Genomic DNA, 25,455 nt, shown 5'->3' with positions numbered 1-25,455 from the left:
AATAAAATTTTATATCGTATAAACAAAAGAAAAAAAAAGCGCATTTGGGCATTACACGACAGTACGTATTAATGTAATGAGGTATACTATTACAATCGTGCCAACATGCTAAATAAAAATTAAAAGTTTAAAAATTAGCAGAGGGGAGGAAAAAAGTAAAACAGGGGTCGCTTTTATACAATGTTAAAAATTTAACTTACCTACTGGAGTATAATAAAATTTTCCAAAAAAAAATAAATTCCATTTTTCTTGTTATCCCCACCAGAAAAAAAAAAAATTTTCTTTCTTTATTCCTTTTGCATAGTTACACCTTTCTTCGGACAACGCCTCATTTCACTTTCAAACCTTTTCAAGTCATCAAATAAATAATGCCTTATGTGTGATATGCCAAATAAAATATAAAAATTCCGTGCCTTTGTTTAAAATCTAAAAAAAAAAAATAAAAAAATTTAAATTAGTTTTTTTTTTTTTGGTTTTAAGTATTATTATTATTATTAAGTGAAAAAGTTTTTTTCAAAGTGTTCAGAGTGAAGGTTTGGAAAATTTTCCTTTTTTTTTTTTTTTTTTAAAATTTTAATTTTTATCTTTTAAACTTGTTTAGTTTTTTTTTTTTAAATAATTTAAGTTTAAAAATATTAAATTGTTTAAAAATTTTTTAAATTATTTTAAATAAGTTAATATTAATAATAATTAAATAAGTTTTTTTTTTTTTTGGAATCAAAATTTTCCCTTTTGGAAAAACTTTTGTAAACTAATTAAACTTTTTTTTCTTTTTTTAACTGAAAGTAATATTTAAAAAATAAGCCATTTTTATTATTATTTTTTTTTTTTAAACATTTTTTTTGTTATTATAATAAAACAATTTAAAAGGTAAAAAAAAAAAAAATTATTAAATTTTCTTTTTCATTTTTTTTCTTTTATGCCAAATTTAAAAACATTTTTTTTTGGAAAAAAATTCATATAAATTTTTTTTGTGTTTGAAAAAAAATATATATAAAAAAAAAAAATGACTTTAACAGTAAAGTAAAAAAAAAAAAAAAATTATTATTATTATTAAAATGAGAAACGTTTGCATATTAATAATACCATTTTTGCTGACCATGTGTTTGGCTGAATCCTACAGCGCTTTGACAGCATTTGGATCATCATCAACACAAAATCAGCAACAAAATTCAGATAAACATGGTTCAAGTAAGTCTAAAAAAAAAAATTAATTAATTAATAAATTATAATAATTTTAAAAATTAGGGATGTATTAAAAAAAATGGATGAAAATTTTCCATATATATGTACAAAAATAATTTTAAATAAATACAAAGCAATTTTATATTAAAAAAAAAAAATTGCTTATTTTGTCCCTGATAAAATAGAAGCATGAGTTTGGGTGGTTATGCTGCAAAAAACATTTTTTTAATAAATTTAGTTTGTTTTTGGTTTTTTTTTTTTATAAATAAAATTTTTGATTAGATTAATTTTTTTTGTGGAGTTTTTTTTGTTTTTTGTATAGTTTATAAAAAAATGTGTAAAAATTAAATTAATATTAAAAGGTTATAAAAATTGTAAAAATTGTGTAAATGAACATAATAAAATGGTTGTTGTTGTTGTTGTTGAATTAGGTTACGTGAATCGTAATATTTTTTTTTAACGTTCATAAAATATAGAAAAGAAAAATTATTATTTCCAGTAATAAGCATTTAACTTTTTGATGTGAATTATTATCGTGAACCATTACAGGGTAAGAAAAAAGAAAGAAAATTAGGCCAAAGATATAACGATAAAAAGCTTTATGCAAATCAAAAATGTTTTCGTGATTTTTCCAACTTCACAGGGTTGCTTGAACTTTTTCCTTTTTAGGGTTTTCATAAATATATATAACGTGTAGGAAAAGAGAGAGAGAGAGAGAGAGAAAAAAAAATATACGTTGAAAAAAAAAAAAAGAAAACGAGTTCGGTCATAAAGGATAAAAAAAAAAGTCATTATTATTATTATTAATTGTCGAGGCTGTCAATTATTAATGTTTGAGTTAATCGTGATAGTGATAAATAAAAACAATGGAAATGCATGTTAAGATTTAAAAAAATTTTTTTTTTTTTTGAAAAGTAGTTTAGTGAATTTTTTTCTTTGTCTGTGGGGATTCATTAGGGCGAACAAGAGAGTGTAAAACAGATGAAGAATGTGCCGCAATTCAGAATACGTCGTGTATGAGCGACCCTAGAGATTACAAGATGAGGTGCCTTTGCCGAGATAGTTCAGCTCCGATCAATGGAGCCTGTCCAAATCGCCCTAAAGGTACTGATTTGGTTGTACCTTTGTTGAAAAAAAAAAAATATTTATAAAAATGGCCATAAAAACAGCCGATGCTTATCGTTCCCACGATAATAATACACCCACACTTATACACCCATCCATACACACTTACACACACACACATATTGTTAAAATTTAAGGTTAACATCATCAACGATATTCTCGTAAAGCACCTAAAAATAAAATCATCCATAATAATACATAAATATTTTCTATTTATTAATTATTTTTGTTTCCAATTTATAAATAAAAACGTTTACAAAATGTTCGTTCGTTCGAATTTTACATAAAAACAAATTTTTTTTTTTTTTAATTTTTATATATGTTAAATTTGCACCTTTTGCTTTTGTTAAGAGCACCATTTTTTTTTTACACATACCAAGTGACATACTTTGGTGATGATTTTTTTTTTATGGTAGAATAATAAATTAAAATTTTTTTATAGAGCAATTTTTTTTTTTCAATTTTTTTTTAATAATCGCGAAAAACCGCAAATTTTTTGGGTAAAAACATAATTTATTCTAATCCTATTTAATAATTTAAAACAATTAATTAATAAATAATCGATCGATTAATAAATAATATATATTCATGATCGTACAACAAAAGTAATTGTTTGGTAAATTTATAATGAAACTTTTTAATATTAACAAAACTAATTATTTATTAAAGGGTATCGGAATAAATAAGGGAAAAATTCTTGAGGAAAAGTCAACTTGATCAGAATTTAATTTTTAAAAATTTATATAAACAAAAAAAAAAAAAAAACGAAATTTTTTTAAAATCGATTTCGCATTAAAATTAAACAGCATGAAATGTCAACATTGATAACATGTTCATGATTAAAAATTCTTAATAAAAATTAATCAGTTATCAAAGTTTACCCACATAAAAAGGTCATTAACGAAAATGAATTGCTGTGAAATTTATATGTTTTATGCAAATAATAATAATTATTTTTTCTCCATTAATATTTTTAATAATAAGCATAATGATAATATTATTAATGAATTAATTATTTTATGAATTAATTTTTAAAATATAAAAAAAATTTTTTTTTTGGGGCCTATTATATATATAGGGTACATGTTACCATTGTTTGAAATTGTTTAGGTATATGGAATAAAACCTAAAGCTAATTCGATATATATATTGAAATCATTTGAAATTTTATTATAGATTTTTTTTTACATAGCATATCATTTAGGTGAGCCTAATATTGAATAACAAATTTTTTTTGTGATCAAGTCATGGGTTCAAAAAATATTATCCATTAAAAAATAAAGATAAATAGTCGCTTAATAATTTTAAAAATTATTTTAAGTAATAAATTCATACAGTTTTCAAAGTTTAAAATGGTGTAAAAAGGATGATTGATCCCCATAAAAAAATAAATATCTTATTTTACCACCTTTATTTTACAGCTGTAGGGTCACCATGTAAAATGGACAGTGAATGTGTAGATGGCTCAGAATGTAAAACAATGAACATAACGATAAGTTCTTTCAAAACTTGCCAATGCAGAGAAGGATATATGAGTAGAGATGGATACTGCAGTAGTAAGTCTAACTCATAAGTAGTTGATATAATGTGTTTTATTTTGTTATATGATTTGCAGCATAACCATTCATTCAATCAATCAATAACTCATTAAAAAAATTTATTATATAATTGCTTCTTCTGTCGAAAACAAATTTTTTTTTTTTTTTAAATTTACTAATTTTTAATTTTTTTCTTTTTTTTTTTTTTTTTCTTTTTTTTCAGGTGCTCTTAACATTCAAGTACCATCCACATTCACTATTTTAATTATCACACTGGCACATTTAATAGCTAAAAGTTTGGGTATAGGTTTTTAAATCTCATCGAATTTTATGCAGAAATTTTTTAGGGTCTTTTTATCATTATTTATGTGATTTAGAAGTTTTAAAATTTTATTAATAATGTATCATTTCATCGCTTGTTTTAAAAAAGCATAATTTTAAATTTTTGTACGACATGTTTTATTTTAATTTTTAAAAAAAATTTATATTATGATTTATCGAGTAATTAACACTGCTAGGAGGTAATTAATAATTGCCTTAAATTTGCAATACATTTCATTTTTATCGAGTTTCACAAAAGCTAGAGCACATCATGCTTGAGTATATGTGTATTATATTTTTACCATATTATCACTCGAAATTAAACAAAAAAAAAAAAAAAAAAAATTCACCATATCATTACATTTTTTAAATTTTATAAAAACAGATTAATTTAATCATTTCAATCAATAGCTTCAGCTTATAAAAATATTTTTGATGAAAAAGGTTAAGTTTAATTTCATACATTTAAATGTTATTGCTAAATATATTAAAATTGCTATCAGTCGTTATTATTATCATTTTATCAAATTATTTTAACACAACACATAATTTATTAGTACAAACTATTGAATAGTATTATTATTATTACACATCACACATTTTTTTATAATAAAAAAAAAAAAAAAAAAAATTGTTATATTAATTTGTCATAAGTGATACCTTTTGTTAAGAACCAATGTCAGTAAGCAATTTTTTGATGTAATACTTACAAATAAATAATAAAAATTTTTTTTTTCAAATTTTAAATTGAAAAATGTTATTTATAAAAATTCTTACCGTAAATATTTTCCCAAAGATTAATCATATTTTACAAATGTCACTTAAAAAATTTTGTTAAAAAAAAAGTTATTCGTCTACTTTTATTGGCGGAATTAATAATTCAATAATACCAACTGTAAATTTTACCTCTCGATTCGCGCGGCGAAAATTGTCGCGACATTAAAAAAACCGATAAAATTTAACATTCTAGAAAATTCTTTTTATTTCTAACGGTTACAATGAAAAAAAAATTACATTTTTCGATGAATATTCCTTTTATTGCCATAAAAAGTACCATCTTACATAACTTAATGTACATAAATTAATAAAATTTTAAACTTTTTTTCTGTTACTTGTATTAAATTTTCGAAAAATTAAGTTTAAAGCAATTTATTTCATTTGTTCTCATGTCTTCTTTTCAATTGAAAAATTTTTTTTTCGTGAAAATTGATTTTATATAGTAATTTTTTTATGTCATGTTTTTTTTTTTTTTTGCAAATTTAACGTTAATATAAAAAATTAAGTATGATAATAAATTTGAAATTATCGAATTAATATCAAACACGAAAGAGGAAACATAAACTCCATTACTCGATTTTTAATTTATGTTTAAATATTCAAATTTTCTGCTAATAAAATTGAACGATTGCAATCAAAGAATGAAAAAAATTTACACACAAAATTATATTAAAAAAAAACTCTAATAAAATAAATTTTACGAACACGCATTTTTTTTTCAAAACAAAAAAAATTTTAATTAACGAATAATAATGTAGAATAATATCAAAAATTTTTTTTTTTTTTTTTTTTTTTGGGTGTTATGAAAGATTCTAAAAGTAAAACTACAGAAACGATGACCTAATTTTTAGTATAATAAAAGTTTATGGTAAAACTATTTAAGAATTGAATTATTTTTCAAAATTAAAAATTAAAGGAATTCTATTATTATTTAAGTCATATTTCATTGTGTGTTTAAAATAAGTCAGTGACCCTTTGCTGCTAATAATTTTGATGAATAATTATTAATTATATTAATTTAATTATAATTATATAAACTTTTTCTTTTTTTTTTTTTTCCTATTATACCTTATAATAATTAAAGTTAATGGAAGATTTTTATTTTCATAAATTATGGATTAAAACAAAATTTAATGATGCTTGTGTTATGTTTTGTTGTTTACATAAATTATAACAAGAGCATTCAATTAAACAGTAAACCCTGAGCCAAACTTTAAAATTTTTAATTTATTAATATGGTTTGTAAAAATTTTAATAGATGAAAGATTTTTCTTTCCCCCCCCCCACCCCACCCCACTATGAATTAAAAAAGTTTCAAAATTATGTTTCTAACAATATTTTTATAAAAAAATTAAACATCACTAAGAAGAAAGTAGTCTTGGAAAACAAAATTTAGTTTAAAGTTTTGTTTTTATGGTTTATTAAAATTATTGAAATGATGTTATTTATATTTAAAAGAAGAAAACATGTCTTTGATCAATTATATATGTGATTTCATATAAGGAAATTTCATCAAAGTGAATATAAAGCTCCAAAATATGGAGAAGAAAAAGAAAATAGTTATAGAATCAAATGAAAAATTTTTAAAAAAATTAAAAATAATTATTATCCAAAAAGGAGGTGGATAGAATAATAATGACAAACGAAAAAAATTTTTGTTTAATATGCAATATATAATAAACTAACGAGTTAGAAAACCCACACAAAATGACTAAAATGATTCACGCCAACTGAATGCTATTATTAAAATTATTTCGGAAAAATATTATTATTACAGCAAACCACGGAATTCTGTAGCGTATCTAATTCTACCATAGAATTAATTTTATTAATATTATTTTTTTTTTGGGGGGGGGGGGAGGTTTATCTCTTAGCGTTGTAAATTTTTTAGTAGTCGAAGATATTTTTGTAAAAAAAAAAAAAAAAAAAAGACAATTTAAATTAAATTGGCTATAACAGTCATTTTTCTTATGACCCCTAACAATAATGCAGTCTTTAATTAATTCAATGTCAAACAAAATATTTACGAATAAATTAAACCGTTGTCGATTACAAATAATTTAAATTTTCAAATAATTTTTATCGAAATTATATAAATTACTACAATATTATTAAAAATTTTTTTTAAAAAAATTAATGAAAAGATAAAATTGATGTTACCTTGGATACGTCGGTATAAATAAAATGTTTTTCTCTTTCTCTCTCTCTTAACTTTTAACATAGACCTAATTTTATGTTATTTATAAATTTGTGTTCTCAAATTAAATGTCACTTAATTTTATAAAAATTTACTTTTTTTCATTTCAACGCCATTAAAATAAACGAAAACTTAACGAGTCAAATCAGCATCTTTTTCATACCCGTATTAATTAACATAATAAGAAATCAAAGTAAACAAAATTTATGATCGTTTCCTGATTGACGTAGTATACTTCCGGTCGTTTGAATATAATTTCGATAACGCGCAAAATAATAGAACATTTTCGTAACGGACAAAAAATAAAAAATGATCGATATTGATTACGTAATTATAAAGGTTTTAGAATTTTTTTCATAATGAAAAATTTTCAACAATAAATAATATTAGGGTTCAACAATTACAAAAACAAAAACGTAATTTAACGATTAAATAAAAAAAAAAAAAAAAAAAAAAAAGATTTTTTCTTTGTCATTTTGAATAACGGTCATTGCAAGATGTGAGAAAGTTTTCAGTTGATTAATGGTTATTTAATTCTTTTTTTTTTCCTAACAAGAGTGAAAGTTTTTAATTAAAAGTAAGTTGATGTCAAAAATAACATAATAAAAGAAAGAAAAAGAATTACGGTGAGTTACATAAAAATCTTAATAACTTCCTTCATTTCAAACCATTGAGAATACTTTTCATATAAATTAAAAATTTTTTTAAATTTATATATATTTATATGGTATAGAATAAAAAAAAAAAAAAAGAAAAGACTGATACTAACATTTGTTAATAACATTCAATTGAATCAAAAGCAAAATTTTACATTAAAAAAAAAATAAGAAAAAAATTGGCAATGATAACAACTCTGCCTACATAAATTTCATTTTAAATAAAAAAAATAAGTAATAATAAAATTTACGCCTTAGTTACAATAGTTTTTTTTTTTTTTTCTCAATTAAAAAAATATAAAATAAACCACACACACTTATGTAAAAACAAAAAAAAAAAATTACAAATGACACTTTTGGAATAAATATATATAAATTTAAAATAATAATAATAATAAAATAAAAACAAAAAATGAGTTTATTGCAAAAAAAAAAAAAACCTTGTTATACATATAAACATTATTATTCTACAAAATTATTTTTATCTTTTCTCAAATGGTAGTCAATTGAAAAAAAAATTAATTTCAACATCATATCATAATATAAATAATTGCCCCCTTCCACCCCTACCCCCCATTTTTAAAACTATGATGTCTGTTTTATTTGTATCAAATGCAAAATCCAATAATATATATTTTAAAAAAATCAAAAATGATTTTCCAATTAGCACGACATATCAATCCAACCAAACATCACGTTTGTATATAAACAAAGAAAATTTTCTTTTTTTTTTTTTTTTTTTTAATTAGCATTTTAATTCGAGTGGAAAATTTTTTTCTTTTTTTTTTGTTATTTAAACAACACGTTCGATTCACGTGACTTCTGCTTATTTTTTTCTTAACATGATTTTAATTATTTCATTTAAATTTTATTTTATTTTTAATAATAATCGTTAAAACTACCCCTCATTCAATTAAATTCAAATCAAATTAATTAATTATTTTAATTAAATACACACAATTTTATTTCATTTTCCTGATGACAAAAACAAAAATAATAATTCGATGATGAGAATAATAATAATAATAATAATACATGTTGTTTTCATAACCATTAATAATTAATTTTATGAAAAAAAAAAAAAAAAAATTTAAATTAATTTACTCTCCATTCCAACCCCCCCCCTCTCTCTCTCTCTCTTTTTTAAAATTTAAATGACAATAATAATAATAATAATAATAATTCAATTATAACCAACCGTTAAAAAATTAATAATATAAATTCCACAAAATGGTTAAAAGCAAAATAATATTGATTAAATAATTTTTTTTTTTTTTTCTCAAAAAAATACATAAATATAATTAATAAATAATAATAGAAAAAAATTAATCGATACAGAAAAAAAATAATTTGTATTATTAAATAAAAAAAAAAAATAATAATAATAATAATCATTGTTAAATGTGTGAAGAGAATGTAGCTTATTATAATATTAGCTGTACAATAATATTTTTATGTTCCTTACAAAGAGGACAAAATTTATCGAGTAGTGAATTGTTTTATTACTTTTTTTTCATTTTTTTTCACTCCACAATAATGACAAAAACAAAAAACTGATCTTTTCATTTATTATTAATAAGAGATCAAAACATTTATATATAAATATGTAAAAACTGTATGATTCATGATTGAAAATTATTAAAATTAATTTTATTAAAAAAATTCTGTCGAAAACAATTTTTTTTTTTTTTTTTTCCCCATCTTTTTTTTACATATTGAAAAATCACACACAAGTTGAAATGTTCCAAAACTGATACTGAAAAGTATCAAAGTTCATTTCTGGCAAACATGTTTGTTTTTGTGTGTGTGTGTGTACACATATAAATATTATTTTGATTAAATGATTAATTTTTTTTTTTTTCATTATTTTTTATATTTATTTTTAGTCTATCACAAAACACACTGTATAAAAAAAAAAAAAAAAATGCCACATGTTTATTAATTAAATCACAATTATTTATAAATTATAAATATTATTGGCAATTTTAATTTTAATAAATTTTGTACAATTATTTTTTTAAAAAAAATTATTCAATGTTTAGGTTATAGTTTTGATTGTACGGTAAAAAAAAAAAAAATTGTCGTATGAAAACAGAATCTTTTTTTTTTTTTTTTAAGATGTATAATTAAAAAAAATTATTTTTTCTTTTTGAATAATGTTTTTTTTTTTTAAATTACCCCCATTTGTTATTTGTCAATTTTGTAAAGCTGAGAATGTGTGTGTGTGTGTAATATTAAAAAAAAAAAAAAGTCAATTCCACTACTGCTTTATCTGATATTAAAAATTGTTCATTGTTGGCAACTTAATTAGGCAATACATCGTATAAAATGTCTTTAGTATTTTTTGGTAAACTATCGGGAAATCTTATATCGAATGATATTATTAAATCACCTTTTTTGTTAGGTTCTTTTGAAAAAGGTAATCCTCTGCCAGTCAATTTTTTCATAGTCGTCGGTTTGATAATATCACTGGTAAGGTTAATGGGTACAATTTCCCCAGTAAGAGTTGGTACATCTACAACACACCCACATAAAGCTTCTTTTAATGAAACTTTTGCCACATACTTTATGTTACTACCATCTCTTTTAAAATACGGATGAGGTTTATCTCTTATAATAAACACTATATCAGCTGGAATTTTATTCGTTCCTTGATCTCCCTCTTTTTGAAATGTGATTTTTGTACCCGCTTTCCACCCGGGTTTAACATTTATTGTCAAAACTTTATCTTCTTTTTTACAACGACCATCTGCTTGTAAAACTTTTCTAGATATTTTCATTTTTTTAGTGCAGCCATTTAATATATCTTCTAATGACATGTAAAGATCATGTTCTATCGGAGGATCTTGTACTTTAGCTTTTTGTTTACTTGGACTTTCGTGAAAATTGAACGAGTGCGATCTAAAACCACCAGGGCCTGAAGCTCCTTGACGATTACCTGCGTTAAAACCGAAAAGATCATCCAAATCCATATCTTCATCATGGAAGAACATTCTATTACCACCTCCAGAGCCGCCAGCATCAAAAAATGATTGGAATGGACTTGAAGAACCGAAAAACTGTGCAAAAGTCGCTCTTGGATCTCCGTGAAAAGTGTATGTAAAATTTGTTCCAGGCCCTCCTTGACCACCTCCTGGAGCGCCACCTTTCAATCCTTCTTCTCCAAACTGATCGTAAATGTCTCTCTTTTTTTTATCACTTAATACTTCATAAGCTTCTGCGACTTCTTTAAATTTTTCTTCCGCTCCAGGAGATTTGTTTTTATCTGGATGATATCTTAATGCAAGCTTTCTGTATGATTTTTTTATTTCATCATCCGATGCACCTTTGGTAATACCAAGTATTTTATAATAATCCTTTCCCATCTCGAATGTTTCTAAAAAAATAAAAGTGAAACAAATAGCTGTAGAACAAAAAGCTTTCGTGATTCTAAACAATGTGATTCATACTGTAAATATTATTTCAAAATAAATATTAAATGTTATACTCATTCTAATATCACTCATTATCAATAATTGTCAACAATGCTACATCTTTAAATCAAGTCAATTTCATTATTTTTATTTTAACGTATTAAGCTCATGTTGCACTTAACCTTCCTTAATATCAAGGACCTGTTATGGTCATACGTTAATAGGGGAATCGACAAACATCCAATTTTAAGCTCCTCCCATTTTTACTACACATACGTTTTTATATAATATTTAATATTTAAAATTTATTAAATAATAATAATAATTGAAATTATTTTTCTAACGGATAAATATGTGTAAATGCTCATTAAATGCTATCTTATATATAATGCCTTAAATAGAAATGGCAGTGACAGGACGCAAATTTAAGGTCAATACCTTGATTATTTTTCAATTACTACATTCAAATGCATTTACTTATGTTGCATATAAACTATATTTAAACAAATTTAATATATTAAACCATTGCTTAAACATAAAACAGGGCAAAAAAACCTGGGTTGGTGTGACCTCCTTAATATTAAATTTATCCTTCTTATTTTAAAATGTAAACAACATTTATTAAATCAACAGTGATATACGCACATTTAAACCAAATATTTCCTTTATTTCCGTTTATTTTCTTCTAATTAAAATAAAACACTATATATGTATATCTAATAATATAATTAAAAATTGCAAAGAGAAATTTTAACAGAAAATCACAACTTTAACAATTACTACATGGACTAATCCCGTATGCAGCTACTACGTGAGGTTATATAGTAAGATTACTGAATTTACTGAATCTTGCTAGAATGTTCGAGAATGAATCAAAGTATCTTCCGCTGTGAAATTCAGTTTTACGCTTACATTCAATAAAAATAATGTTTAGCTTATGAAAGGTGACATTGATGATTTAAATACTGATCAAGCTAGTGACTTAATAAAAAAATAATAATAATCATTAACTGTTAAATTTAAATTTAATTATTTTTTTAATTAAATTATTAAAAATTAATTATAATTTTATTATTATTATTATAAACTTTTAAATGTAAATAAAAAAAAAATATTTTTAAAAAATTTTATTTCATTCGGTGGCTTGATTGATGTTAAAGTCTTATATTCATACATGTTACGATAAAGATTTTCAAATTTTTAAATGAATAATCCCCATAGATTATTATTTTAGTCATTAATTATTTTACGAACAATAAAATTTAAATGATGTCACGTCAAAAGGCTAAAACTTTCTATTATCGTCACGAATAAAAGGAAATTTGATGGGAGAGAAATAATTTTAAAGATGGTGATTTTTAAAGTATTCATCATCATTAGAGGGGGGGGGGGGAAAAAACAAAATTTTCAAATTATTTTTTCTATAAAAAGAAAAAATTCTTTTGCATATATATATATTTTATTAAATGTATAATACTACAATTGATCATCCAAATATTATATCATAGTTAAATAATAATAAATCATCAAATTTAAACTATGTTTTCTATATATATAAAAAAAAAAAAAAAAATAATAATAATAATTTTTAATGTCTAAATTACAAACAAATCATTTCGTAATCCAACACTATCTTTTTTTTTTGAAAACCACTGTGCTAACAGTTTTACCAGTTTTTCCACCAAATTTAAAAACTGGAGCTGGAATATTTTCTAATACTTCGAAATCTAAAAAAAATAAAACAAATTTTTATTAAAATATTATTTTTAAATGTCGAGAGTTGCATTACAATTCTGAATTTAAAGTTAAAAAACATTACTGTTAAAATGCTGAGTTAATTCGACATCAGTCCAATTGCAAGAAGTAATAATGAGTAATCCATCATCTTCTAATAACTCACTACTATTTTTTATATATGAAAGTCTTTTGGATTTTGCATCTTCTGGATCAAGACTAATCGCATCATAAGTTCCCTTGTCCAAGCACACTTTATATTTTGATTCGAAAACATCATCGACAATGTTTTTGACGAAAAAATTAACTGAACACTGTTCTTTATCACATACTGCTTTAGCTAAATCTATTGCATTCGATGAATAGTCAATACCATGCAAATTAGTAAAACCTAATTTACTTAATTCAATTAAAAGCATTCCATTACCACAACCTGAAAAATAAAACGAAAAAATTTTACATTTTTAACAATACAGTTTATCGTAATTTTAAATTATTTTTAAAAGAATCGTAACAATAATAACAACAATTTGGAAATATATTGTTTTCAACATAAAAACAAAAACACAAACAAACCTAAATCGATAATGGAATCATCTTTTTTTATTAAGCTGCTTTCATTTATCCAATTAACAATTCTTTTTGAAGTTTCCAATCCGAACCAAATTTCTCCAACATCTCCATGATCATAAAAATTTTCAATTTCTTCATGGTATAAATTATTCCAACTAAAAAAAAAAGTAAATTAAACATATATTTTAATTAATTAAAAATAAAAGATATATTTTTAATTATTTACATAGAAGAAACGAAAGGGAAAGGGGGGGGGAAAGCTACATAATTTTTCACTATAATAATGCACTCTAGTAACTCACAATTCGTATGATCCAAGTATGGACGAATTTAATTCTTCTTCCATATTTAATTATTATTTTAAAAATACAAAAAAATTAAATTCAAATAATTATTTTACACAATGATTGCATTTATTTTATTTAATTATATTAAAATATATAAAGTTATAAACTTGTAATTTATAACCTTAAAATAAAAAAAAAAAAAAAACTTGATAAACAAAATTCTAAACAAGTTGCGTTAAAAAAAAAAAAAAACCACAAATTATTTTTTAAAATAAGTAAAATGCATAATTTTTTTTTTTTTTAAATGATAAATAATATCACTTTTAAATAAATTTAAATATTTTTTTTTTATTTGATATTTTTTTTTTTTTTTAAAAAAATGCTAAAAATAAAGGTAGTAGCTTGTTTTTGTAGCCGAACATTTACATATATACACAATTAAAACGAGATCATAGAATATTATAAACATGTTTCCGGTAAAAATGTTAATTTCAATATGTTTTTAATGTTAATTTTTATTAATGTATATTTATATTATTATTTAAATAAATATATTTTATTATTTTGTTGTTTTATTGAATCAATTTAATTATATTTGTTCGCTAATAAGGTGGTAATAATAAAATGAGAGATTTAATATTTACACTCACCATTTTAATTTACTAAAATTCCAAATCCAAGTTAGGTTAAAAACTAACACCTAAAATTTTTTTTTAAAAATCATCAAAAAAATTGTTGGAGGAATGCAATACAACAAATAAAAGGAATAAAAAAACAAATTAATATTTTTTTTTAATATAAAATATATTTATTTATTTATAATTAGAATAAAAAAAAATCTGAGAAATTATAAATTTCACAATTTGTCGGAATTCACTCATTTTAATATAAGTTAGAAAGATTTTTTTTAAAATTATTTTATTTCTGGTTTCATGGCAGCTATTGTGTAATCGAGAAAATGTAAATCTTGCAATAATCCTGTTAATCTTTTATAATGTCTTTCTGTGTAAGGTAAAACCTCTTCAACAACAGAAGGTAATTTGGGTAAAATTAATTCATTGCAAGCTATTTCTTCTAAAAGAATAGAAAAAACCGTTTGTGCAGCATCACAATTTTTCGAATTTGAATTCCAAATAGATGCACACTCTAAAAGTTTTTCTTTGTCTGCTTGAGTCAAGTTTTTTAAAGTGGTCTTCAATTCAATTTGATCACTTTTAACTATCAGGTCTAAAAAATAAATTTATGTTTATTTTTTTTTACAAAATTAAACTTGAAAGGGATTAAATTCAAAAAATTTATGATTCACTGACCTTTTATGATTGTCAAAACTTTAAAGGGCTTATCCAAAGACAGTGCCAAGCCTAGAGCTGCAAATAATTTATTATTATGTAATAAATTTGTTAAAAGTTGTTCGTCGGCCATTATTTTTTCTTGAGCTTTTAAAGCTTCTTCTCTTTTTTCTTGAGTCGAATCTACCCAAATAATTAACAATGAATCTGAACCTCCGGTAACAAAATTCTTTTCATCAGCACTCACTGAAATTTAATAAAATTTATAAATTAGTATTCAAGTAAAGTTAATTTAAAAAATTTTATAATATAAAATTTACTATTTAATAATTGAAAATAATAGTTTTAAATGATTACCAGCCAAAGACCAAATTTGTCCTTCATGTTCGTTAAATGTGCCTGCACATTCACCACTTTTAATGTTCCACAATTTGACCAAACCATCTCCGCTTGTTGAAAGAATTTGCATGCCTCTGGTCACAAATTCAGCTCTTAAAACTGATGCATCATGGCCTTCGAATGTTTTAAGACAGTTTAAGTCAGTTACAGACCATATTTTGATAGTTGTATCTGCTGATGAAGATAATAAAATTTGATCAACAGGCGAAAATCGAACGCACCATACTCCCCGACGATGCCCCGATAAAGTTCCAATAAAAGCTAAGTCTTCAGCTTGCCAAAGCTAAAAAAACAGCATTACACACTTAACAATTTTCGAAATCAATAACAATCACAATCAGTAAATATTAATTTTTTTTACTTTAATAGTCTTGTCTTGGCTGCCTGTTGCAAGTATTTTGTCATTTTGAGAAACGGTTACAGTATTTATATCTTTCTTGTGAGCCATTTCTGTTCCTTTTACTGATAATTTATAATCTGGCATCTGCAATTTGCCACTACTTTTTGACTGCTGAATTGTCCATAATTTTAATGTTGTATCCTGACTCGTAGAGAAAAAAAAATCAGCTGTCATTTGACTCATACAAACAGCTGAAATCGAAGCTGTGTGCCTGCAAGCAGATGCAAGACAAGTCATTTTCTGGCTAGCAGTATCTAATTCCCATAGTCGAACAGAATTATCCTAAAATATTTTCAAGTTAGGAAATTGTAAAAAATACAAATAAAATAAAACTTACAAATAATTTTAGAAATATTTTAAAGAATTTGAAATTCAATTCTTACCTTTCCACCAGATATCATCCAACAATTATTAACAAAAGATACTGATAATGTGAGAACTAAATCTGTGTGTCCCTTTAAAAGTAGACATCCCATACTTTTAACATTGTATAATTTAATGTCGCAACTGTTTGTTGCTACCGCTACATGAGAATCATTGGGACCAATAAATACAACATCTAAAATTTCATCTGTAAATCCTACCATCTGAAATTTTCATTAAATTACCAATTAAAAGGAAATTCACAATATTTAAAATATAAATTTGAAAAATAACTTGAATAGAAATGAAACCAACTTGTTTAATACATTCGAAATTATCAGCCTTGTGGAAAATTATGTTATGATCTGCTGTGATTACAGCAAAAGAATTTTTGAATGAATTATATATTAATTGAGTGATAGCCAATCCCCCTTTTTCAGTTGCTTTAGAAACTAATGAATTTGTTTGAGAGTATAATTCTTTCCCAGCCTTCATGTCAATTATTCTAATTACACCTGCAAATGAATGACGTTGTAAAAATAACATGTTATAATATTAAAATTATATAAATAAATTTAAATAATTAGATACATCACCTTTCTCTCCACCTGTTGCCACATATATACCTCCATTTACAACACCTATAGAGGGTAATTCTATTTTCGATGGCAAGCAAACAACATCTTCTATGCTTTCGAAAACAGGAAAAGTTTTTACATTTGTTTTCGTGGTCAAATCCCAAAGAATTATAACATTATCTCTGGCAGAACTAGCCATATGCTTGCCATCATTACAAAATGATATTGAAGTTACTTTATTGTAATGTCCAGACAATTGAAAAATCAATTCATTTTTTCCTAAGCACCAACAACTAATTTTAGAATCATCACCACAACCAAAAACTACAGATTTTCCTTCTAGTTCATGAAATTTAACTAAACTGAATAAACAGTAAATTGTTTTGTTAAAAATTTTTTTGACAAAAAAAAATTAGTTATAAATTAAAATTAACAAATTTTTTTTACCTTATAACTCCTGTTGCACCTTTTAATGCATGTGTACAGGAATGGTGAATCAAATCCCATATTCTTATAATAGAATCTGAACCACCACTGGCTAGTTTTTCTTCGTCTTTAATATCTAAATCGGCAACAGGTCCTCTGTGAATATGCTTCCACTGCTTTAATAAAGTTCCATCTGTAAATAAATTTTAAATCTAAAACTTTTGTTTCACATTATAATTCACTAATCATAAAATTTGTTTAAAAATTATATTACCTTTAACTTGCCAATATTTAAATAAACCACTTTTACATGAGGAAACAATTTTTGACCCATCGTTAGTGATTGCGAAAGAATAAATTAAGTCAGAATCTTCTCCTTCATCCCCGATAACTAATTTTTTTTTTCCAGATTCTATATCTATGACATTAATGGCACCTGAATTAGGGCAAAATATTACTGAACCATCTTTAGTCCATTTTACTTTTCCAGCAGAAAAAAAAGCACCGTGTTTTGATTCTACAGATAGCCTAAAATAAATTTACATTTTAAGAATTTTACTACTAAAAGTTAAATAAATCATATTAAAGAGTTTTTATAATATAATATTTAAATAAATCATGTAATATTTCTTATAATACTTTATTCAAATGAATGCAACACTGTCAAGTAAAGATAAATTATGTTATAATTTTATGTTAAAATTTTATTAATTCTTTTAAAACAAATCTGTTTTATAAATATTAATATTTTTATTAAGTAGAAACTTACGATTCTTTTAAATTACTTCTAGAAATCATTTTACTTGTCAGATCATAATTTTCAAGTAGTAGGATTTACATAAACAATCAATCCACGTGCTTGCAACCAAAACACAGCCTTCTAAATTAAAAATTTAGGTTTATTAGAATTAATAGTATGTTCGTTAAAAACTAAATGATAACTTTTTTTATTAACAAAAAAAATTTTTTATATCATTTTTCTTCGGTTAAATTTAACGTAATTATTCATTTCAATTCAAATATTTAAATAATTTACCTACTTTATTTATTTTTATACAATAATAAAGGTTGAGCGATTATACACAAATGAATAAAAATTTATTTGCAATTTTTTTTTTTTTTATTAAAATAAATTAATTTTCACTTAATATGCAACTTTTTTTCTTTTTTAAATTTATATAATTACAATTAATTTTAATTCATACTACTTCACAACAAAACGAAAAAAAAAAAAAAATTTTTGTCAAATCTGAGTTAATTATTCAGTAATATATTTTAAAAAAAAAAAAAAGAATTTCATTTATTTAATAATCATTTTTTTTTTTTTTTTTTATTGAAAGAAAAAATATTGAAGTATTATTTTTACAAATGTTAAAATTTTTAGTTTTTAAGATGAAGACATTCTTTCTTCTGCTCGAGCTTTCATTCTGGTAATAAATGCTTGTCCTTTACTTTTTCTAAAATTTTCATACGGGTCGTGAAGATTGACTCCCACTCCTTTATACTGATCAACTTTATCTCTGACTTCTCCTCCTGCTATTGGAGCTTCGATACCCTGTTCCTTGGAACCAAGACCCGCTCCACTCCATCCCATTTTCTTAAGCATTTGATGTCCTTTGTTCGATTCGTCAAGATGTTGTTCAAGAGGTTTACCATAATTAGAACCAGAAAAACTAGGAGGCGTAGGACTTCTATTTCTCGAAGGTGGACTTATTGATCTAGACCTTGATCTGGATCTTTTATAAGACCTACTCGATGCAGATCTTCTAGGTGATTTTTTACCATTTGAGCTTCTATGATGTCTAACTGGAGAACGAGAACTTGACTTTGACCTATCCCTTTCCCTATCTTTTTCTCTTTCTCTTGATTTACTTCTACTCTTACTTCTATATCGTTTCTTTTTCGGTGATCTGCTCCTAGATTTTTCTCGTTTTATCGGCGTGGGACTCCGTGATTTTTCCCTTAAACCATCTTGAATTTCTTCCTCTTTTTTCTTTTTCGCTGCATTTTTTGCCTTGTAATATTCGTATAAACCTAATTTTTCCCAGCCATCAGCATCTAAAATAAGTCTTTCCCTCGTGTTGGAATTGTTTCTCTGATAAAATGCTTCAACAGCTTGAATAAGTCTTTCACTTGGCGGTACAGCAGGTGGCAGTCTAATTTTATCAGGATCAATGGGTTTATAATTAGAATCGTCTAATTTAATCAATGGAACCATAAGTCCTGCTGGCAATTCAAAATAAGGAACTGACGGAATTAAATCATCCATAACATTTTCTTTAGTGGGAAATCCGGGCGGAGGTTTACTAAAATCTGGTATTAAATCTGGAGGTAGATGTTGAAACATAGTTGGAGGAGGTTGACTAAAATTAACATTATCAATAGGAAGAGGGATTCTATTGGGAATTAAAAGAGGAGGCGGTGCATCAAATTTCATTGGAATATTAACCTCGCTGCTTAGTGATTGAGAATCTTGTAGATTAGGAGGTGGTTGTGACATAACTGGAGGTTGATTAGAAAGATTATGATCCATAACATTTGGCATCATAGAAACTTGATTTAAAGAATTTTGTTGAACTTGAAATTGATTTTGAACTTCGTTGTTTTGTTCAAACTGTATTTTCTGCGATTCGAGATTTTGAATTTGCTGTAAAGCATGATTTACGAATGCTTGATGTTGAGATTGGTAATTTTCAAATGATGCTTTTGTGGCTAAAGTTACCGAGTTTACAATGTTGACATTTTGAGAAATCAAATTGGCCTGGTACTCAGCCCAACTTTTTTCCGGCGTTTTCAATTTTGCAATAATTTCTTTACTAAAATAATTATTTTTAACTTCCCATAAATTAATGAGTTTGTTTAATTTGGCTTTATGTTCCTCAGTTATGCTTACGGATGAACTGCAAAACATAGGAACAACTACTTCTTCTAAAGATTTTTTCAAGCCCTCTGCATTTTTTCTCACACAATGATGCATCACATCATTAATTAAATAAATTATGTGCAATTTTTGTGAAAATGGAGCCCCAGGAGCGATGACTTTACTGAGTAAATATTGAGAAACTATCTGATGAGCTTCAGGAGTGTTTTTACTAAGTATCCAAGCTTTCCCTGATGAAATTGAGTCTTTTGTACATGAATCAATAATAGGTTGTAATATAGCATCAAAATCTTGTAAGTTGACATTATGGTCTGCCGCTCTTTTAGACAAAGATTCAGCTTGGGTTTTTCTAATAGCTTCTTCAATTTGAGCTTGTTGATTTTGCAATAAAACTGCATGTTGGGCAGCCAAATTCTGTTCACTTTGAGTAATTTGTTGATTTAATGCACTTTGTTGTTCTATTATACTGTTTAAAGTCAATTGCCCACTATTAGAAACTGCTGCCTGTTGCTGATGATTAACTAACCACTGAGTTGCAGATGCTGCAGCATTAATAATCTGCAATGGAGTAGGGTTACTTGGTGTTGCACTATTATTTAAGCCTTGACCAGCAAAAGAAGTTTGAGATCCTATCAGTGCTAATCCAGGTTGATTATTAGCTGCACCTGGTAATGGAGGTTGAGTAGACATTTGCTGAATGCTTTCTCTTGCAGCTTTAGCTTTTAATATCGCCTGCTCTGTAGTTACTTTATACTGATAATAATTAAAATGTTCTCCACCAAACAAAAAACTGAATTTCGGATTTCCTTTTTGTTTATTTTTTGTCATTTGCTCAAATTCTGGTCCATTTCTAGCTACAAACTGAGCTAGTTTGTCAATAATGTTGCGTAATTCAACATCATTAGGTGGCTGCGGTAAATCCATAATTATTTTTAATTACTAAACCTAATGTGTATTTTAAGAAATTTGTACTAAATTATGAATTGCCACCCGCTACTAACAAGCAACGGGTGACAGTGTATTTAGAATTGAAGAAAAGCGATAAAGTTCTCCTTCCTGAAAAAAAAATAAATAATAAAATTAGCATGCACAAATGTTTCGATCTTTAATACCTTATCAAAAATTGCTACCATTACACTCCTACATAAATTTATTTAAATTTCATAAATTTTTTTTCCTTAGTAGTTTTACAGTAAATATAATTTTTAATCCAGAAAATGATACTCACAAATTTATAATCACTTGATTGTACAGTTAGAAATAAAATAAAAAAATTCACTGCAGCTTTTGTAATTTTCATTCAATAAGTATCTGTTTTCTACAGCACTGTACGAGGTTAGTACACCTACAACAGAGATAAAATAAATCTTCTGATAAAATATAAAAAAATGATTATTTCATTTAAAAGTTCATTTAGCAAGAACGATTTTTAATTTTAGAACTAATATAAAATTTATATATTTATTAAATTGAATTTATTATTTGAAAAACCACCTTTTTTTCCTTTTATTATTCCGGTAACTGCAATTAATTCAAATATGATATCCTATAACAATTACTTGAAAATTATAAAAGGAAACATTACACGGCAAATAAAAATTTACGAAAAACGTAGAAAATTTCAATTGACTATTTTATTAAACATTATCTCAAAATAAGGGATAACTAGAAAAAAATGATATATTATGTTTGCCAATCCTCCATATTATTAACACCATGATGGCGGATAAATGGCGTCCAACAATCCCTCCTATACGTTTCAGTTATAAACCCTAACCGAATCACATCAATTAAAAAACTAATAAGATATTATCATTTTTCATTTGCTTACTAATAAGTAGTTTTTAAATTATATTAAATCCATTATAAAAAAACTCTTTTACCAAAATAATAAAGAAAATTTAATTTATTTATTCATACCTTTAAATTGATTTATCAACATTTTAAAGCCTTATAATTATTGATGACCAATTTTTAGCTACCCTAATATTAAAAAAAAACTTATGGAAACCTAAAATAAATTATAATAATAATTGTAATTGATAATAACATGAAAAAGTGACTCAATTTAATGTATTAAAAGGAAAAAAAATTAACAATTTCTTTCAGAGGAATCAATACAAATAATTTTTTGTTAAGAATTTTCATTGATTATAATTAAAAATGTGTTAAAGCAATTTTATATATTTAAAAAGCATAAAAATAATAAATTTTATATTAAAAAATGAAATTACATTCAATATTTTTCTTATAGATAACAATTTTAAAATAATTTTTAATTCGAAGAAGAAACAAGTTAAAAAATAAAGATACAACTAATTTTTTTTTTGTAAAAAATTTTTTGCCAGCAATATTTTTTACTTAACATTTATTTGAAACGTTTAACCTAAAATTTAAGTAATTTCTTCAAAATTTTTTGAGTCTTTAAAATTATAAAAAAAAATACATATTGTTTCGAACAGCAGCTAACATAATAAAATTCAGTTATTACTACTTACTTAATGAAATAAAGAATCGGAAAAAAAAAACCAACACCTCGGTTAGTAAATTTCACTTAAATTAGTTTTGGTAGTTAAATAACTAAAATTAATAATGAATGAAAGGAAAATCAATAAAAAACAGTAGAAACAAAATCTTCAATAAGTTATTTTTCCAAATTTCAATATATTGAATCTTTCACTGTAATAAAAGAATTATTATGTCAAGTTTTACTTATTTTTTAACCTTTTTCTCTGTTGGTTTTCCTTGGCTGACTTTCTTAGGGGTTTCTTTCTTTTTGTCTCCGGGTTTGGCGGCTTGTGGCTTTGCTTTTGCAGTTTTCGATTTAAGATCTTTCTTAGATTTGTCATCAAGCTTTTTCTTTCCAGCCGATTTAGATTCTTCTTTAGCCTTTCTTTTGGCAGCTTTTTCTAAAGCTTCAGCCTTTTTCTTTGCAGCCGCTTCTTTAGCCTCAGCTTTAAGTTTAGCAGCTCTAGCTTTAGCTTCAGCTTTTTGCTTAATACCCAATTCCTTGTTCTTTTGTTTTATTTTAATTAACTTAAGACTCCTAGCTACCCTAACTTTTCTAGCTAATGTTTTGGCCTTGGCAATTTTAGTTCTAAGTGCTATGGCCTTGGGAGTGTTCTTCTTGGGAATAACCTTTTTAGATTTCTTAGATTTCAGCAACCTTCTAACTGTTCTTTTCTCAATTCGTTCCTTTTTAACATCAACTTTTTCCTCTTTGCCTTTCTTATCCTTGTCAACTTTCTTGGGCTTTTGAGATTTTTTCAATTCTCTGTCCAATTTAATTTTCTTTATCTTTTCCAATTTTTCCCATCTCCTCTTCATCTTAGCAGCTTTAACTCTCTTCTTATTAAGGGCTGAAGCCTTAATTGCAGCTTTCCTGGCTTGAATAACCTTCAAATATTTAGGTATGATCTTTCCTTTGTCAGCGATTCTCTGTTTTCTTAATAATTTAGCTTTTCTTATATTAGCTCCACGGTTTTGTCTTGCCTTTTCAGCAACAGATAATTTCTTCACACCTTTTTCTTTAGCAACCTTAGCATCTTTAGCAGGTTCTTTCTTGGGATCTTTGTCACCAGCTTTGGTCTTGCCCATTTTTTCAGCAAGACCACGTTTTTTCTCCAATAATGCTGCTCTACGTTTTTCACGTTTTTCTTTAAACATAGCTCTTCTTTCTCTCATTCGTTTTTGAGCCATCAAAATACCTTCTCTCTTAAGGACAGCAGCAAATGGGTTCAATTTAAGCATGGCTCTAGTGTTAGTAAGAGGATTGAGTTTCTTAACAGCTCGTTTAACTCCTTTCTTGGGTTTTCTCAAAACATTCAAAATTTCTTCGGCCTTCATTAATCTAGTTAAATCTGTGTTTGACATTTTAGGCTGAGGCAAATTATAGCCCTTTTTCATTTTTGATGCTTTATTCCATGAACCGTAAAGAGCATTCAAAGTTTTAAAAGCTGACTCTGTCCAAATGACAAATCTTCCGACATGGCCTCCAGGAGCAACTTTAAGTAAATCCAATTTAGAAACATTAATAAGGTCAACTCCAGGAATGTTTCTAAAAGCTCTTCTGATTCCTTGATTTTTGGAATATACAATTAGGGGACCACGTCTTTGAATACGTCTTCTGTTACGCATTTTACCTGAAATAAATTTGCAATTACAAATTGGAATTCAATTATAATGAAATTACTATTTTATAGAAACTCTTAAACAATAATTTTTTTCTTTTTTCTTTTACCTTTTCCGGCTCTAAATCTTCTAGATTTGTAAACTTTTTCAATATCTTTCCATGCTTTGATACGCCGAAGAAAAACTACGGCTTGTTTGGTCTTGGTATACTCCTGGATCTTATCAGAGATAACCAAGGGTAATTCAGGAATCTCATTAATCATATGTCCCTTGCTCATTACCAAAGCTGGAACTCCAGATGCAGCTAATGCAGATACCATTGCATACCTACGTTGATTAAGATTAATCTTTCTGTGCCAACGGCGCCATGGTTTTGTTGGAGATGCCATACGACCACCTCGACACATATTTCCGAACGCTCCTTGACCGGAGCGATGAGTACCTCCTCCTCTGACACGGGGAATACGAGCTACAGCTCTTCCTGTTCCCCATGATTCTGCACTAGTTTGATGGCCTGCCTTTTCGCTCACGCAATATGGTTGGCGTTTATTCTTGGCCATCTGATCATGAACAAAATTTACAACATCCGGACGTATGGGAGCTTTAAACACCGATGGAAGCACAATCGTCGTTCCGGTTGATTCATTTTTATCATTATAAACTGTTACAAGCGGTCGCGCGACAGATAAAGCCATTTTTATTTTATTAAATTCACTTCATCAGACACGTGCTGTTTTCCCTACTAGTAAGACAGGAAATTAATGAATCGAGTTGGCTACTTTACTAATGTCGACAATTTGAACCGAACTGCCAACATTAGAAAAAAAAAATTACTCTATGACATATTTATTTGAGTTTGCCATTGTTTAAGTTGTCATAAATTTTAGAAAGTAAGTAATTCTATATTTTTATTTTTAGTGAAAAATAAATTTAAATGACTTACAGTTCGTAAAATTTATTTTAAAAAATATTTTGCATACACAGTAAGTTTCCATTTACACTTATAGTTTACTAATAGTTATAAATAATGTAGAAATTACAGGGGAACAATTTAAGAAACAATCATTAAAATTTATTAATATGGTTTTAAAAATAAATACAATACAATGATTAAAATGCCTAATTGTAAATTTTGTGGGTGTGTGTCAATATAAAAAAAAAAAACAAAATGTAATTTTAAAT

The 25,455-nt window shown here is 25.3% G+C and overlaps 6 protein-coding genes across 6 annotated transcripts; 1 reads left to right on the top strand and 5 right to left on the bottom strand.

Annotated features, from left to right (window-relative positions):
• Positions 1-1,058: 1,058 nt before the first annotated feature.
• Positions 1,059-4,163, top strand: Phum_PHUM452950 (uncharacterized protein; the record flags this gene model as incomplete). The annotated part of the gene is made up of 4 exons (XM_002429807.1): positions 1,059-1,191; positions 2,143-2,289; positions 3,732-3,866; positions 4,090-4,163. The coding sequence occupies 4 exons, from the start codon at positions 1,059-1,061 to the stop codon at positions 4,161-4,163; spliced, it is 489 nt and encodes a 162-aa protein (XP_002429852.1).
• A 5,939-nt stretch (positions 4,164-10,102) lies between these two features.
• Positions 10,103-11,305, bottom strand: Phum_PHUM452940 (uncharacterized protein; the record flags this gene model as incomplete). The annotated part of the gene is made up of 2 exons (XM_002429806.1): positions 10,103-11,175; positions 11,287-11,305. 2 exons carry the CDS (start codon positions 11,303-11,305, stop codon positions 10,103-10,105), a joined length of 1,092 nt encoding a protein of 363 aa, XP_002429851.1.
• Positions 11,306-12,841: 1,536 nt separating this feature from the next.
• On the bottom strand, positions 12,842-13,865 carry Phum_PHUM452930 (uncharacterized protein; the record flags this gene model as incomplete). Its single annotated transcript, XM_002429805.1, has 4 exons — positions 12,842-12,939; positions 13,032-13,379; positions 13,523-13,674; positions 13,822-13,865. The coding sequence occupies 4 exons, from the start codon at positions 13,863-13,865 to the stop codon at positions 12,842-12,844; spliced, it is 642 nt and encodes a 213-aa protein (XP_002429850.1).
• An 854-nt stretch (positions 13,866-14,719) lies between these two features.
• Phum_PHUM452920 (uncharacterized protein) lies at positions 14,720-18,059 on the bottom strand (the record flags this gene model as incomplete). Its single annotated transcript, XM_002429804.1, is given in 11 exon segments — positions 14,720-15,033; positions 15,117-15,341; positions 15,453-15,777; positions 15,856-16,176; positions 16,278-16,481; positions 16,573-16,772; positions 16,854-17,197; positions 17,283-17,454; positions 17,536-17,789; positions 17,805-17,822; positions 18,031-18,059. 11 exon segments carry the CDS (start codon positions 18,057-18,059, stop codon positions 14,720-14,722), a joined length of 2,406 nt encoding a protein of 801 aa, XP_002429849.1.
• A 589-nt stretch (positions 18,060-18,648) lies between these two features.
• Phum_PHUM452910 (uncharacterized protein) lies at positions 18,649-21,066 on the bottom strand (the record flags this gene model as incomplete). Its single annotated transcript, XM_002429803.1, has 1 exon — positions 18,649-21,066. The coding sequence occupies one exon, from the start codon at positions 21,064-21,066 to the stop codon at positions 18,649-18,651; it is 2,418 nt and encodes an 805-aa protein (XP_002429848.1).
• Positions 21,067-22,854: 1,788 nt separating this feature from the next.
• On the bottom strand, positions 22,855-24,968 carry Phum_PHUM452900 (60S ribosomal protein L4, putative; the record flags this gene model as incomplete). The annotated part of the gene is made up of 2 exons (XM_002429802.1): positions 22,855-24,284; positions 24,383-24,968. 2 exons carry the CDS (start codon positions 24,966-24,968, stop codon positions 22,855-22,857), a joined length of 2,016 nt encoding a protein of 671 aa, XP_002429847.1.
• Between the last annotated feature and the right edge of the window lie 487 nt (positions 24,969-25,455).

Source organism: Pediculus humanus, genomic scaffold (genome assembly GCF_000006295.1).
Source record: "Pediculus humanus corporis 1103172108222 genomic scaffold, whole genome shotgun sequence".
Taxonomy (NCBI): Eukaryota; Metazoa; Arthropoda; class Insecta; order Psocodea; family Pediculidae; genus Pediculus; species Pediculus humanus.
This window is presented reverse-complemented; position numbering and strand designations above follow the sequence as displayed.